General features: G+C 43.9%; 1 protein-coding gene and 1 long non-coding RNA gene across 2 annotated transcripts in view; one reads left to right on the forward strand and one right to left on the reverse strand.

The window, feature by feature from the left end:
- Positions 1–8,326, forward strand: part of SCG3 (secretogranin III) — a 51,807-nt gene extending 43,481 nt beyond the window's left edge. Inside the window, exons 11-12 of the mRNA XM_083475890.1 lie at positions 85–165; positions 3,165–8,326. Of these exons, the coding sequence (XP_083332016.1) occupies positions 85–165; positions 3,165–3,283 (200 nt within the window). The 3' untranslated portion in view covers positions 3,284–8,326. The remainder of the gene's footprint in view (positions 1–84; positions 166–3,164) is intronic.
- Positions 1–12,162, reverse strand: part of LOC310693687 — a 65,385-nt gene that overhangs the window by 24,149 nt on the left and 29,074 nt on the right. The window lies entirely within an intron of this gene.

Raw genomic sequence — 12,162 nt, forward strand, 5'->3', positions numbered from 1 at the left:
CCCATCTCTATTTGCCTATAGCTACCCTGAATATTTGGACTTGGTCCTAAATAATTTCATTTCTCTTTTCTCTTGCTCTTGAAGGGAAAGCAGAGGCATATTTGGAAGCCATCAGAAAGAACATAGAATGGCTAAAGAAGCACAACAAGCAAGGAAAGAAAGAAGGTAGAGTGGGAGAAACTCTTTTGTGATTTTGAGCACGGGGCAACCGCCCCTCTGCTCACCTCACACTACGCCACTGACTCTATGGGCTGATTTGCTGGCATAAATAAGAAACATTCCTTTCAAGAAATGAAATTAAGGTTGTTCTCTACCTACATTTGTACAACGGAAATTATGTACCATGTTATTTACACACACACACACACACACACACACACACACACACATATATATATATATATCACACACACATTGATATTCAGTTTTATACATTTCAATATTTTTACATTCATTTTAACATTTCAGAACTTGACTTCCTTCCCCCTATTTCTATGGTTCCATAAATTTATTTTTTAATATTTTCTGCATATCCAAATTAACTTAATTTGCTCATTTATTCATCTACTTTAAATATATATTCTTATAAAACTGCAGGTTATTACAATAATCCTGCCAATGTTCTTATCTGTTTACAGTTTGTTTGTAAATATTCCATAAACCATTTCCATTCTTTTATAAAAAGTTTGTTACCTTGATTTCATGGTGGGGGTTTTTTAATTATATGCAGGTAGATAGATGGTTTAATTTAAAGAAAAATAAAGAAAATTATCTCATACATTGATAGTGTCGTCCTAGGCATGCCTGCTCTGAGCTAGGCTCCCTTGAGTTCAATAAGGCTTACTCCAGGTGAATATGTATATAGGATTGGACTGGAGGCTGGCTTATCAGGGCAATTTTCCCACCAAGCTCAGCAGGTCCCATCTGCCTGAGTTCTGGCTTACAACCAATCAGGGGAAAGGCTCTGCCTGTCATTGACTCCAGCTCCACCTACCGTTTGGTCTCCCTCCCTTCTGCCCTACCAGACCCAATGGGAAGCAGCTGTTGCTGTAACATTGCACCCTAAATAACTCTCATTTCAAGGTACTGGGCTGCCAGCATTTAGATTTGTGCTGTTTTGCATCTGCCTGCAGACTTAGGTCTCCGTGCCCCACAAACATTTGACCACAGATCTGTTGCACAAACGTTAATCGTTCCATTAAACAAAACTGGAACAAAATGAAATCAAAGACTTGAGCACACAATTCTGAGAAGTGTGTAATATTCGTATGTGATGCTAGTGTAGATTCGTATAGAGTTAATAGAAGAAAATCTGAAAGGAGACTCAATGAAGGGAGGAAGGGGAGAGCGATATGAGATGGCACAGCAAGTACAAACTTGGCAATGGTATTTGAATTATTAATCTGAAAAGCTCTGCGATCGCGCCTGGGGAAATGGTACAACAGTGTTCCTTAGGCATCAGTGTTAATTGAGACAGCAGATGGGAAGATATTGCTGTTTTTTGTTAATGTGCCCATTCCAATACTTTTCCACCAAACTTAACAGAGATAAGCGACATGCTTTGTCTGTTAATTATTAGAGTGCCGTGAAACATATTTACCAAATTAGCCGTAATCTGCAAATTTGCAAAGACCTTATTCCACATATATTTGCCCCTGTCATCTGGAATGTTGGGCCGAATGCTGCAATGAATGTGAACTAAGTGACAGGGGGGCCTTTTTCACATTCAATTCAGACAAATGAGCTGAGCAATTATCCGGTTTCTCTAAACGGCCCTGGAAAGCGAGTGCTGTGAAATGTGATGGCTTGGTCATTATCTTTTGTGTTTGCAGATATTTTCACAGTACGCTGATCTGAATATACAAATTGAAGGGGAGTCCTGCCAATTTCTAGGCTGGAAATTAATGTAGGGTTACATCCCACATGCTGCATTCACCTGTCATGGGAAGCCAGACTGTGGCTTACAGAGACTGTGCAGGTGTGCTCTGAAGAGGCATTTGCAGGGCCAGATTTAGGTTTGATGAGGCCCTAAGCTACTGAAGGTAATGGGGCCCTTTATATGTCCAGCTGTCCTTTGTCAACAACAAATTGTCACTGTTTTTGTGTTGAATATATCCTGTATATAAACCACATATATCTAAACCACAGACCCTAGGACTTGCTGAGCAGAAGGTCAGTGGTTTGAATCCCCGTGACGGGGTGAGCTCCCGTTGCTTGGTCCCTGCTCCTGCCAACCTAGCAGTTCGAATGCACATCAAAGTGCAAGTAGATAAATAGGTACCACTCCGGTGGGAAGGTAAACAGCATTTCCGTGCGCTGCTCTGGTTCGCCAGAAGCAGCTTAGTCATGCTGGCCACATGGCCCAGAAAAACTGTCTGCAGACAAACGCCAGCTCCCTCGGCCAATAAAGCGAGATGAGCACAGCAACCCCAGAGTCGTCCGCGACTGGACCTAACAGTCAGGGGTACCTTTACCTTTACCTATATGCTATATGGTAATTTATGGACCCAATAGGTATCTAAAGCCCTTTGCACATGCAGAATGTAGGCACCCTATATATAGAAATGAGCAAACCAGTGATATTTTAGGGAGCAGGCTAGCAGGCGGGGCCCATTACTTACATCATAGGAGCCTACACAACACAGAACACTGTTGCTGTATGTAGGTTTTATTTTGTTTTTTATCTTATATTTTGGAAATGTACATCCAGCTTTTTTTCCTTTAATTTTTTTGGGTGGCCCCCAAGAGAGTGGGGCCCTAAACTATAGCTTGTTTAGCTTATACATAAATCCTTCACTGCCTCTCCTCCTCCCCAGCCCTTTCAGCACAACACATCACAACCGCTAAGTCCAGGTTTGACTTAGTGTGTCACCTGAACCTGGGATCCTGATTAAAGTCTCTATCCCTCAACCATCGGGCAAAATTAGGCTACACGGTGTGGTTAAGGAGTTGAAGCTTAACCACCATCTCTGGTTTGGACAACGGTTGAAGTTTGGCTTCACTGCTACACTGTGCTGTGCTAAAAGAACTGGGGACTTCTAAAGGCGCTAGGAAACCTTCGCAAAAACTTTTTTAAACCCTCCCTTGGCAATGAAAACGTTATGTTTACTGGGAGAAGCTGACTCAGAGGAGGCTTGCTGCATGAATCCTTTCTTGTGTTCCAGATTACGATCTTTCTAAGCTGCGGGACTTCATCGACCAGCAAGCCGACGCTTACGTGGACAAGGGCATCCTGGATAAAGAAGAGGCAGACGTGATCAAACGTATCTATGGCAGCCTGTAAAGAGCAGGAAAGGGGACGTCTCTTGAAGCTGTAGGGAATTCTAGTCGAGCTTCACCCACACCTAGTACAACCTCCTTTCTCCCTGCCCTCGCCTCTCACCCCAAGATTATTAGAAAGTATTCTCTCTGCGTTGTACTGAATTTCTTCCAGGTGAAAAGCCTTGGTTCACAACCCACTATGACTGCATCTTCATTTTCCCCTGAGCATCAACCATTCCACTTAAGGCAGGGTTTTTTTTGCTGCCCACTTTCTAGTCAACAGGGTAAAATGCTGGCATCATGTTGCCGTTAGCCTAATTTTTGACATCCTCTAGGGAAGGCGGATGCTTTTGGAAAATATCTCTTCCCCCTCACGCCCAGCATCCGCCAACTTGTTCCACCATTCAGTGGCTCTGTAGAGATGTCAATCTGTGCATTTGCAAAGGGCATTATTAGGATGAAAACGATGCAACTAAATATGAAGAAATCTCACATTCGGGTTCCCATTTGTCGTTCCGATTATTTGGTGTCAAAGATGGTCCCGTTTGAATTCGTATGTCACCATTTCCTCGCTGTTTGGTGCATTCTGTATTGTGTCCCTGTCTGTGTGCCACTGAGTAGCTGCTACATGTTCGACACACTGCATCAAGCCTTTAAAGTGGATCTTACAGGGAGAAGGAGCTGTTTTGTCACGGCATTGCTATGGTCAGGTCCACCAGCAATGTTGTCATTAACACACCTTCATAGTTCTTTAATAAGTGTTATTTCTCTGCATGTATAAAGAATGGAATTCTTGATGTGAGTAGCCTAATGGCACATGTAAATAGCTGTTAATTTATGAGGAGGAGAAGGAGAAATTTAAAGACAAAGCATTTGAGGAGCCTAGAATTAGAAGCGTGCTTAGGATGAGAGGTTTCAATATCAATATAGGTTGCTCATCACTTCTGCCAGTCAGACCATGCAAAGTTTTGAACTTTTGGCCTGCATCGAAGGAAATTGCTGTTATACCCTCAAGCTTGTTGGAGATTGAATGGCCATTTAGCACAATGGACTGTATCCAGTGTTAGTCTTACTCAGAGGAGACCCACTGAAGTTAATAGGCATGGCTAACTTTTATGTGTTAAGTTCTGTGGGTCTGCTTCAGGGTTTCCCAAACTTGGGTCTCCAGCTGTTTCGGGACTACATCTCCCATCTTCCCTGACCACTGGTCCTGCTAGCTTGGAATGATGGGAGTTGTAGTCCAAAAACAGCTGGAGATCCATGTTTGGGAAACCCTGGTCAAGTTGAACGCAACCCAGTGTTTTCCAAATGTCTAAGAGATGAAGCATACTTTTATCAGGTCTATATCCCTCTTACACCTAAGCAGATACAGTTATGCAGTGTGTGGGAAGCATGTCTTTTAAAAAAAATAAAGCTGAAATGAATTTTGAACGTGCCTCCAAATTGCCCTAGGCATGCCTGTTTCCAGTGACACATGCAAAGAGACAATGATCAGCTTCATCAGAGGACAGGCTATTCTGCTGCCGCTGCCTCAGGAATAGCTGAATGATCCAATCACATATCCTGAATTGTTGTGACAGAATAATCTGCCCTTTCAGAAGCAGAGATTGGCTGGGGAGGAAAGCTAAGACCAGAGTTGGATATCATGCAGAGTTGCAGCAGGCAGCCTCTTTTGCAGATGGGAATTTGGAGTCCAGGGGAGACTTTCATGATTTCACTACTTACCGGTAACTTCTTGTTTTGGTTCTACTGTGGTATGTTGTGGCACACAGCTTTGGGGAACAACTGATTTACCATAATCATGACTGTAAAAAACAATGCAATAAAACAACAACAACACATGGGCTTTCCAGTTGTGCAAGGGAAATGGCTCGATGAGTATTAAAAGAGAGAAGAAATAAGTGAGAAAAGACATAAACATTCCCCCCGCCATGAGGAAAGGTTACAATATCTGGGGCTTTGGAGTTCAGAAAAAAATGTGACTAAGGCAGGACGTGATAGAAGTAAATAAGATTCAGGTAGGTAGCTGTGTTGGTCTGATGCAGTCAAAATAAATTAATAAAATTGTCCAGTAGCACCTTAGAGACCAACTAAGTTTGTTCTGGGTATAAACTTTCGTGTGCATGCACACTTATTCAGATACCTGGAGAAGTGTGCATGCACATGAAAGCTTATACCCAGAACAAACTTAGAAGTAAATAAGATTAGACAGTGTGTAGAAAGCAAAATAGAGACATTTTCCCTCTCTCACTTTATAATAATAGAACCTATGGGGCATTGAGTGAAGTTGAATGTTTGAAGAATCAGGGCAGACAAAAGAAAATACTTCTGCACCCAGTCCATTCCCCTGTTGTAGAAGAGAAAGTTGCCACACATTTTAAAGCCTTCCTGGGATTGTTGCAGCTATGAGTAGAATTCTGGTGACTACTTTAGTTGTGTAGTGGTTTGCATGTGCTAGACACTGTGCAGGCCACACATGTGGGGCTCCAAAGAGGATTTACTGTACCTGGAAAGAAAAAAGGAATGGGGAAAAGTGGGGAGGGGGGATTAAAGCTGTGTGACCCACGTGTGGGTTATTAACAAAAGAATTGGCTGGATGCCTGGCTTCAAAACATGGGGTTTAACACACTCCCCAGCGGAGTTTAAAACAGCCACAGAGTTAAGCAGCAGTATAGCATGGGAACATAGGTTGTTTTCATATCCCATTTCGTCTGCTTACTGTGCTTGTCCCTCTCTCTATCCCTACAGACTACACACTTAAGTAAGGTTAAAATACTTACCAAATCAAAAGTTCTGATTCATGTGTTGTTCCATGCGACCGCAAGGAGAACACAAGCGGAATACTCCTGGGTACAAAATACAGAAAGGTGGTTTCAAGCAAGCAGTCTGAGGTTGGAGCAAGCTCAGGCAAGTCCTTCCTGGTTGATTACATGGTGCAAATAGAGTGAGAGAAGAGAAGGAGGAGGTGAGATGGTGTGGTCTGAGTCTAGGAATAGACCTCTCTGATCTTAACCCCTTCATGCATTAACTAGCACTCATTCATAGTTATGGCTGACTGCAATTTCCCACTAAAAGAACAGCTAGATGGCAATGGTCAGATGACAGTGTGGCTGGGGTTGCTGAAAAAGTTAATTTTGAGAAGATACATAAAGGGAATAGGGAGTAGCATGCCAAAGAGGGAGAGGAATGTAGCTCAGATACAGGGGGTGTAAGAGGCTCCCCATTTTAACCAAATATAGATGTGCGTAGGAGCAGGAGTAGTGACAAACAAGCTTTTGCATAATGGGCAGAAAAGAAAAGAGCCCAATTTTGAGTTTAGCAAAGGAAGGCAGAAATAAGAGTGGGTTTTAAAGAGAAGGATGTGGGATGATGAACTCGATTGCAGATAGCTATAGGGCATCACTTGAAAGATTTAAGGAGGTGATAGGAGGAGGTGGCATTAACCACAGGATGCTAGATGCAGGTAATAGTTTCACTAGTCATATAGAAAGAAACCGATCTAGCCTGGAGGTGCTGGAAGCAAAAAGCAGAATTTGCTTGCATTTTAGGTGATGAAGGAAGGAGGTAAAGATGACCCCAGGCTTTCTTTCCAACAAGAGACTTGGAGATGTGTTGGAGAATTAGCAAGACTTGTACTAGAGAAGCAGATTTGCAAGTCCTTAGCATGAAGGTTGTAGCAGAAGCTGTCGAGATGCAGAGAAGTTGTGTGCAGAGGAGGGGGAACAGAGGGATAAAAGGGCAAAGTTCTTTGTGGTTCCTACTAAGGAATAGAGAAAGAGGAGAAAGTAGAATAAAGACTGGTGGAAAACACAAAATGGGGCTCCATGTATGGCGTTTCCTAGATTTGTCAGCCCAGTTGTGTGGAATGGATCCATCCCTGACCTAGCAACTTGCAAGAGCTGGCAGGAAACGGTCTATGTCATTGTTCTGACACACAGTGAAGCACAGGAAGCTGCCTTGTACTGAGTCCAGTTCAGTATTGTCTACTCTGACTGGCAGCAGCCCCCCCCCCCGAGATACCTGAGGATGAACATGGGACCTTCTCCATGCAAGGCAAATACTCTACCACTGGGCATAGTTAACAAGGAGACCACTAAGTGACTTAGCACTGCATTGGATACAACCCAGTGTCTTTTTAATGGCGAGGGAACGTTGCACCAACAACGGCAGGTTCATTTCCCTCTGCTTTTGTTCGGTGCACGTTTCTAAGCATGGGCTCAGTCAGGCTGCATCAAACGCAACAGCTTTTCATGGTGTGAGATGACAATGTGAAGAGGAGCATAGCTGTCAACCGTCCCTTATTTGGCAGGAAAGTCCCTTATCCCAGTGCCGTGTCCCGCTGCTGTCCCTTATTGATGATGTCCCTTAAATTTCCCGGGTTTCAAAGGAAGCAGCTCCTCTCCCTCCCTCCCTGCCAGCCAGGGAGGAGGGAGGCCCCAGCTGCATTGCTCAGCTGCGTTGCTAACCCAATGAGTCTAAGAACGACTGGGGGGTGGAGCTTGCATGCCTTGTGCCGATCAAATCGGCCGCGTTGCCTGGGGACTTGCCTTTGCTCAGCGCTTCCCAGCAGAGAGGTGACGGTGGTTTTCCTTGCTGCATCCCCTTTGCCGGGTTGCTGCGCTGTGGGAACCACTGCTTGAGGCTTCGTTTGGCTGCTGGCTGGGCTTTCTGCCTTTGGCTCGGAGGGGCTCAGAAGTTGAACATACCTGTGCTCTGAAAATCCATTATTTTGGCTGCTGATCCCTTATTTTCGAGACTGCTGGTCCCTTATTTTCAAAGTTGACAGCTATGAAGAGGAGGCAGCCTCATTCATCACCCTGCAGTGCAGAAGGGCTGTGGCTTGCGCTAAAAGGCCGAAGTGAGCAATTTCAGTCATCACGATTAGTACTGCAGATGCCCAATATGGTACCCTGACAATTGGAGGCTTTTGCTATCACAGCATTTTAGTAGCAATTTTCAGACCACAGCTTGCAAGCATTTTCTCTTATCACCTCCATGGAATGAAGTATGTATCCTGTACATCTCCAGTTGTAATCCCACGCAGCACCATTAATATTTTTTTTAACATTCAAAGTATCTTTTAGAATTTAGGTATTTTGAGGTGTCTTCACTATTTAAGACTATGGCTGACGGGCAAATGTAACAGAAGTATATTACATTCACAATACACTTTTCTAATACAATCCTGTTTCTGATACTGTACTTTATTAAATGCTTTACTACAAGATACATTGGCGCAGGTTTTCGTTTTCTTCTTTTTCGTGCATTGCCTCTCTGAAGGCTATGATCCTGTACTGTGGAAATTATTATAGACGTCTATGAACATGCATTGGGGGTGGAGAGAAATCTCTGCCATTTGAGACACATTTTTTGTGAGACACACATTTTGTGACGCAAAACCTATTTGAAACCTATTCCGACTGATTTCAGAAAGGCTGGATCAGGTGCCAGTAAGAACAGAAAGGCTATATCCAAGGATCTGTACAAAATGTGGAAACTGTGACTTGTAGCCATTGCTACTCCTGCTTAAAATAGATCCATTTAAAGTGATGGACATAACTAACTTGGGTTCCTTAATTTAAATGGGCCTGCTAGGAGCTGAATGCAATGTCTACAATAGTATGTCTATCTCTCAAAAAATCATCATTCTGACAAGGAAGAGTTCAGAATCTTTTATTTCAGAAGTCTGCCCAAACCCACACCTGCCACTTAAAAAACGCGGGTGGCGCTGTGGTCTAAACCACTGAGCCTCTTGGGCTTGCCGATCAGAAGATTGGTGGTTCGAATCCCTGCGACTGGGTGAGCTCCCATTGCTTTGTCCCAGCTCCTGCCAACCTAGCAATTCAAAAGCATGCCAGTGCAAGTAGATAAATAGGTACCACTGTGGCGGGAAGGTAAATGGCATTTCCATGTGCTCTGGTTTCCATCACGGTGTCCCATTGTGCCAGCAGCAGTTTAGTCCTGCTGGCCACATGACGTGGAAAGCTGTCTGTGGGCAAACACTGGCTCCCTTGGCCTGAAAGCGAGTTGAGCACCACTACTCCATAGTTGCCTTTAACTGGACTTACCCATCCAGGGGTCCTTTACCTTTTTTTTTTTATACTTACAAAACCTGCAGAAAAGACATACTATTTAAGAACATAAATAGACTGCTGGATGAGGCCAGTGGCTAATCTAGTCTAGCATCCTGTTCTCAGTGGCCAACCAATGCCTCTGGAAAACCTGCAAGCTCTCCTCCTGTGGTTTCCAACAACTGGTGTTCAGATACAGTGGTGCCCCGCAAGACGAATGCCTCGCAAGACGGAAAACTCGCTAGACGAAAGAGCTTCGCAAAACGAATTTCCTATGGGCTTGCTTTGCAAGACGACAATGTCTTGCGAGTTCCTGCTGGATTCCCCCCCCCCCTTTTTTCTAAGCCGCTAGACGAATGCCTCGCAAGACGGAAAACTCGCTAGACGAAAGAGCTTCGCAAAACGAATTTCCTATGGGCTTGCTTCGCAAGACGACGTCTTGCGAGTTCCTGCTGGTTTTTTTTCCTCCCCCCCCCCTTTTTCTAAGCCGCTAAGCCACTTATCAGCTGATCCGATCAGCAGATAAGCCGCTAAAAGCCGCTAATAGCGCTAATCCGCTAATCTGTCAATGGGCTTGCTTCGCAAGACGAAAAAACCGCTAGACGATAGACGAAGAGAATCACAGAACGGATTCTTTTCGTCTTGCAAGGCACCACTGTACATTACTGTCTCCGTCCACGAGTGCCTTCAATGACACAATCCCTCATGAATTTCTCTAGATATGCATGTGAAAGTATTTTAAACATGTTTCCAGAGGTTAAAACAAATACGAAAGATGTCGTTCACCCATTACTTTGGGCACTAGGATAATTGTTCTCTTCAAGCTGCATGGTGTTATGAGATGCAAGTAAGTGCATTTCATAACACCCCTGGTAAGTGCAAAACAATTCCACTGGAGGCTTCTCTTTCAAAGAAAGTGAAGAAGTGTTGACAGGAAATCTATAGGGAGAACTTAAAGCGGATTCATTTCAATCCTTATGGCAACAGCTTTCACTGGGCTTGAATAAAAATGAGCGGGGGGGGGAGCAGGGATATCTGAAATGAAAACCTTAGAACTTTGCAGCTGATTTCAAAACAGACTTCAGGGCTGCTGTGAGACACTGAATGGCTGTGTTCCATCGAAGAATAGAAGTACTGCACTTGATTTTAAATAGGGACATATATTAATCAATTAATTGCATGTATAGCCCACTCTTCTTCCCAGGGCAGCAAACACTAACTGGTAAAACAATTAAAATACCGAGAAACAATTCCAATACAGATGCAGACTGGGAAAGCTCTCTGCTTAAAAGGCGTGTTGAAAGAGGGTATGTTTGCTGACATCAATCTGTCTCAGGAGACAATGGAGGATTGCGCCTTTCAGGGTGAAGTCAAGGTTGCAGCAAGCACCTTCTGGTGGCTGTAGAGACCGATACAGGAGAGACATGCTTTGTTGCAGCTGGGGCAGATGAAGGCATCTGGTTGTGCTGCTGCAGATGCACCATGGTGTTTATTCTCTCTGTGACTGTCTGATATTTGATAGGAGGCAGTTCCAAAGGGTAGGTGCCACAACACTGAAGGCCAGATTTCTATATTGTGCAGAACAGACCAGATAAGACAGTGTCCGTAGGAGGCCCTTGCCTGCAGAGCAGTGATCAAATTTATATATAAGGGGTGAGATGATCTTTCAGAATCCTGAGCACAAGTCACATAGATGTATTGTAAAAGGATGAGACAAGCCTTGAATTACGTGCCCACCAAGTAGCACCTTAAAGACCAACTAAGTTAGTTCTTGGTATGAGCTTTCGTGTGCATGCACACTTCTTCAGATACACTGAAACAGAAGTTGCCAGATCCTTCTATATAGTGAGAAGGTGGGGAGGGGTGTTACTGAGAAGGGTGGTGGGAATGGGAGATAGGCAGATAGCTGGGAGAGCCTCTTGACGACTCTTAACGACTGTAATAGGTCTTACAGGAAAAGGCAAGGGGTGGGAAGGTGAGAAATGGTTTAGTTATGTATAGTGAGATAAGAATCCAATGTCTTTGTTCAGCCCAGGTCTTTTCATGGTTTTAAGTTTGGTAATGAGTTGTAATTCAGCAGCTTCTCTTTCCAGTCTATTTCTGAAATTCCTTTGTAGTAAAACAGCTACTTTGAGATCTTGTATAGAATGTCCTGGGAGATTGAAGTGTTCTCCTACTGGTTTCTCTGTTCTGTGATTCTTGATGTCAGATTTATGTCCGTTTATTCTTTGGCGTAAGGTTTGGCCTGTTTGTCCAATATAGAGAGCTGAAGGACACTGTTGGCATTTGATGGCATACACAATGTTAGACGATGAGCAATTAAATAGTCCCGAGATGGTATGTGTGATGTTGTTGGGGCCAGTAATGGTGTTGTCCGGGTGTATGTGGCAGCAAAGTTGGCATCTGGGTTTATTGCAGGCTCTGGTGCCAGTGTCTGTGTTAAGTCTGGTTGTCATGACAGTTCTCTTTCTCAAGCTCTGGGAGGAAGACCTTTCATTGCCTACAGACAACCACCCAATCTTAAACAACTCCTAACCCACAATAATACTACAACCAGACTTAACACAGACACTGGCACCAGAGCCTGCAATAAACCCAGATGCCAACTTTGCTGCCACATACACCCGGACAACACCATTACTGGCCCCAACAACATCACACATACCATCTCGGGACTATTTAATTGCTCATCGTCTAACATTGTGTATGCCATCAAATGCCAACAGTGTCCTTCAGCTCTCTATATTGGACAAACAGGCCAAACCTTACGCCAAAGAATAAACGGACATAAATCTGACATCAAGAATCACAGAACAGAGAAACCAGTAGG

The sequence above is a fragment of the Podarcis liolepis genome, assembly GCF_965112155.1.
Source record: "Podarcis liolepis genome assembly, chromosome: 14".
Classification (NCBI taxonomy): Eukaryota; Metazoa; Chordata; class Lepidosauria; order Squamata; family Lacertidae; genus Podarcis; species Podarcis liolepis.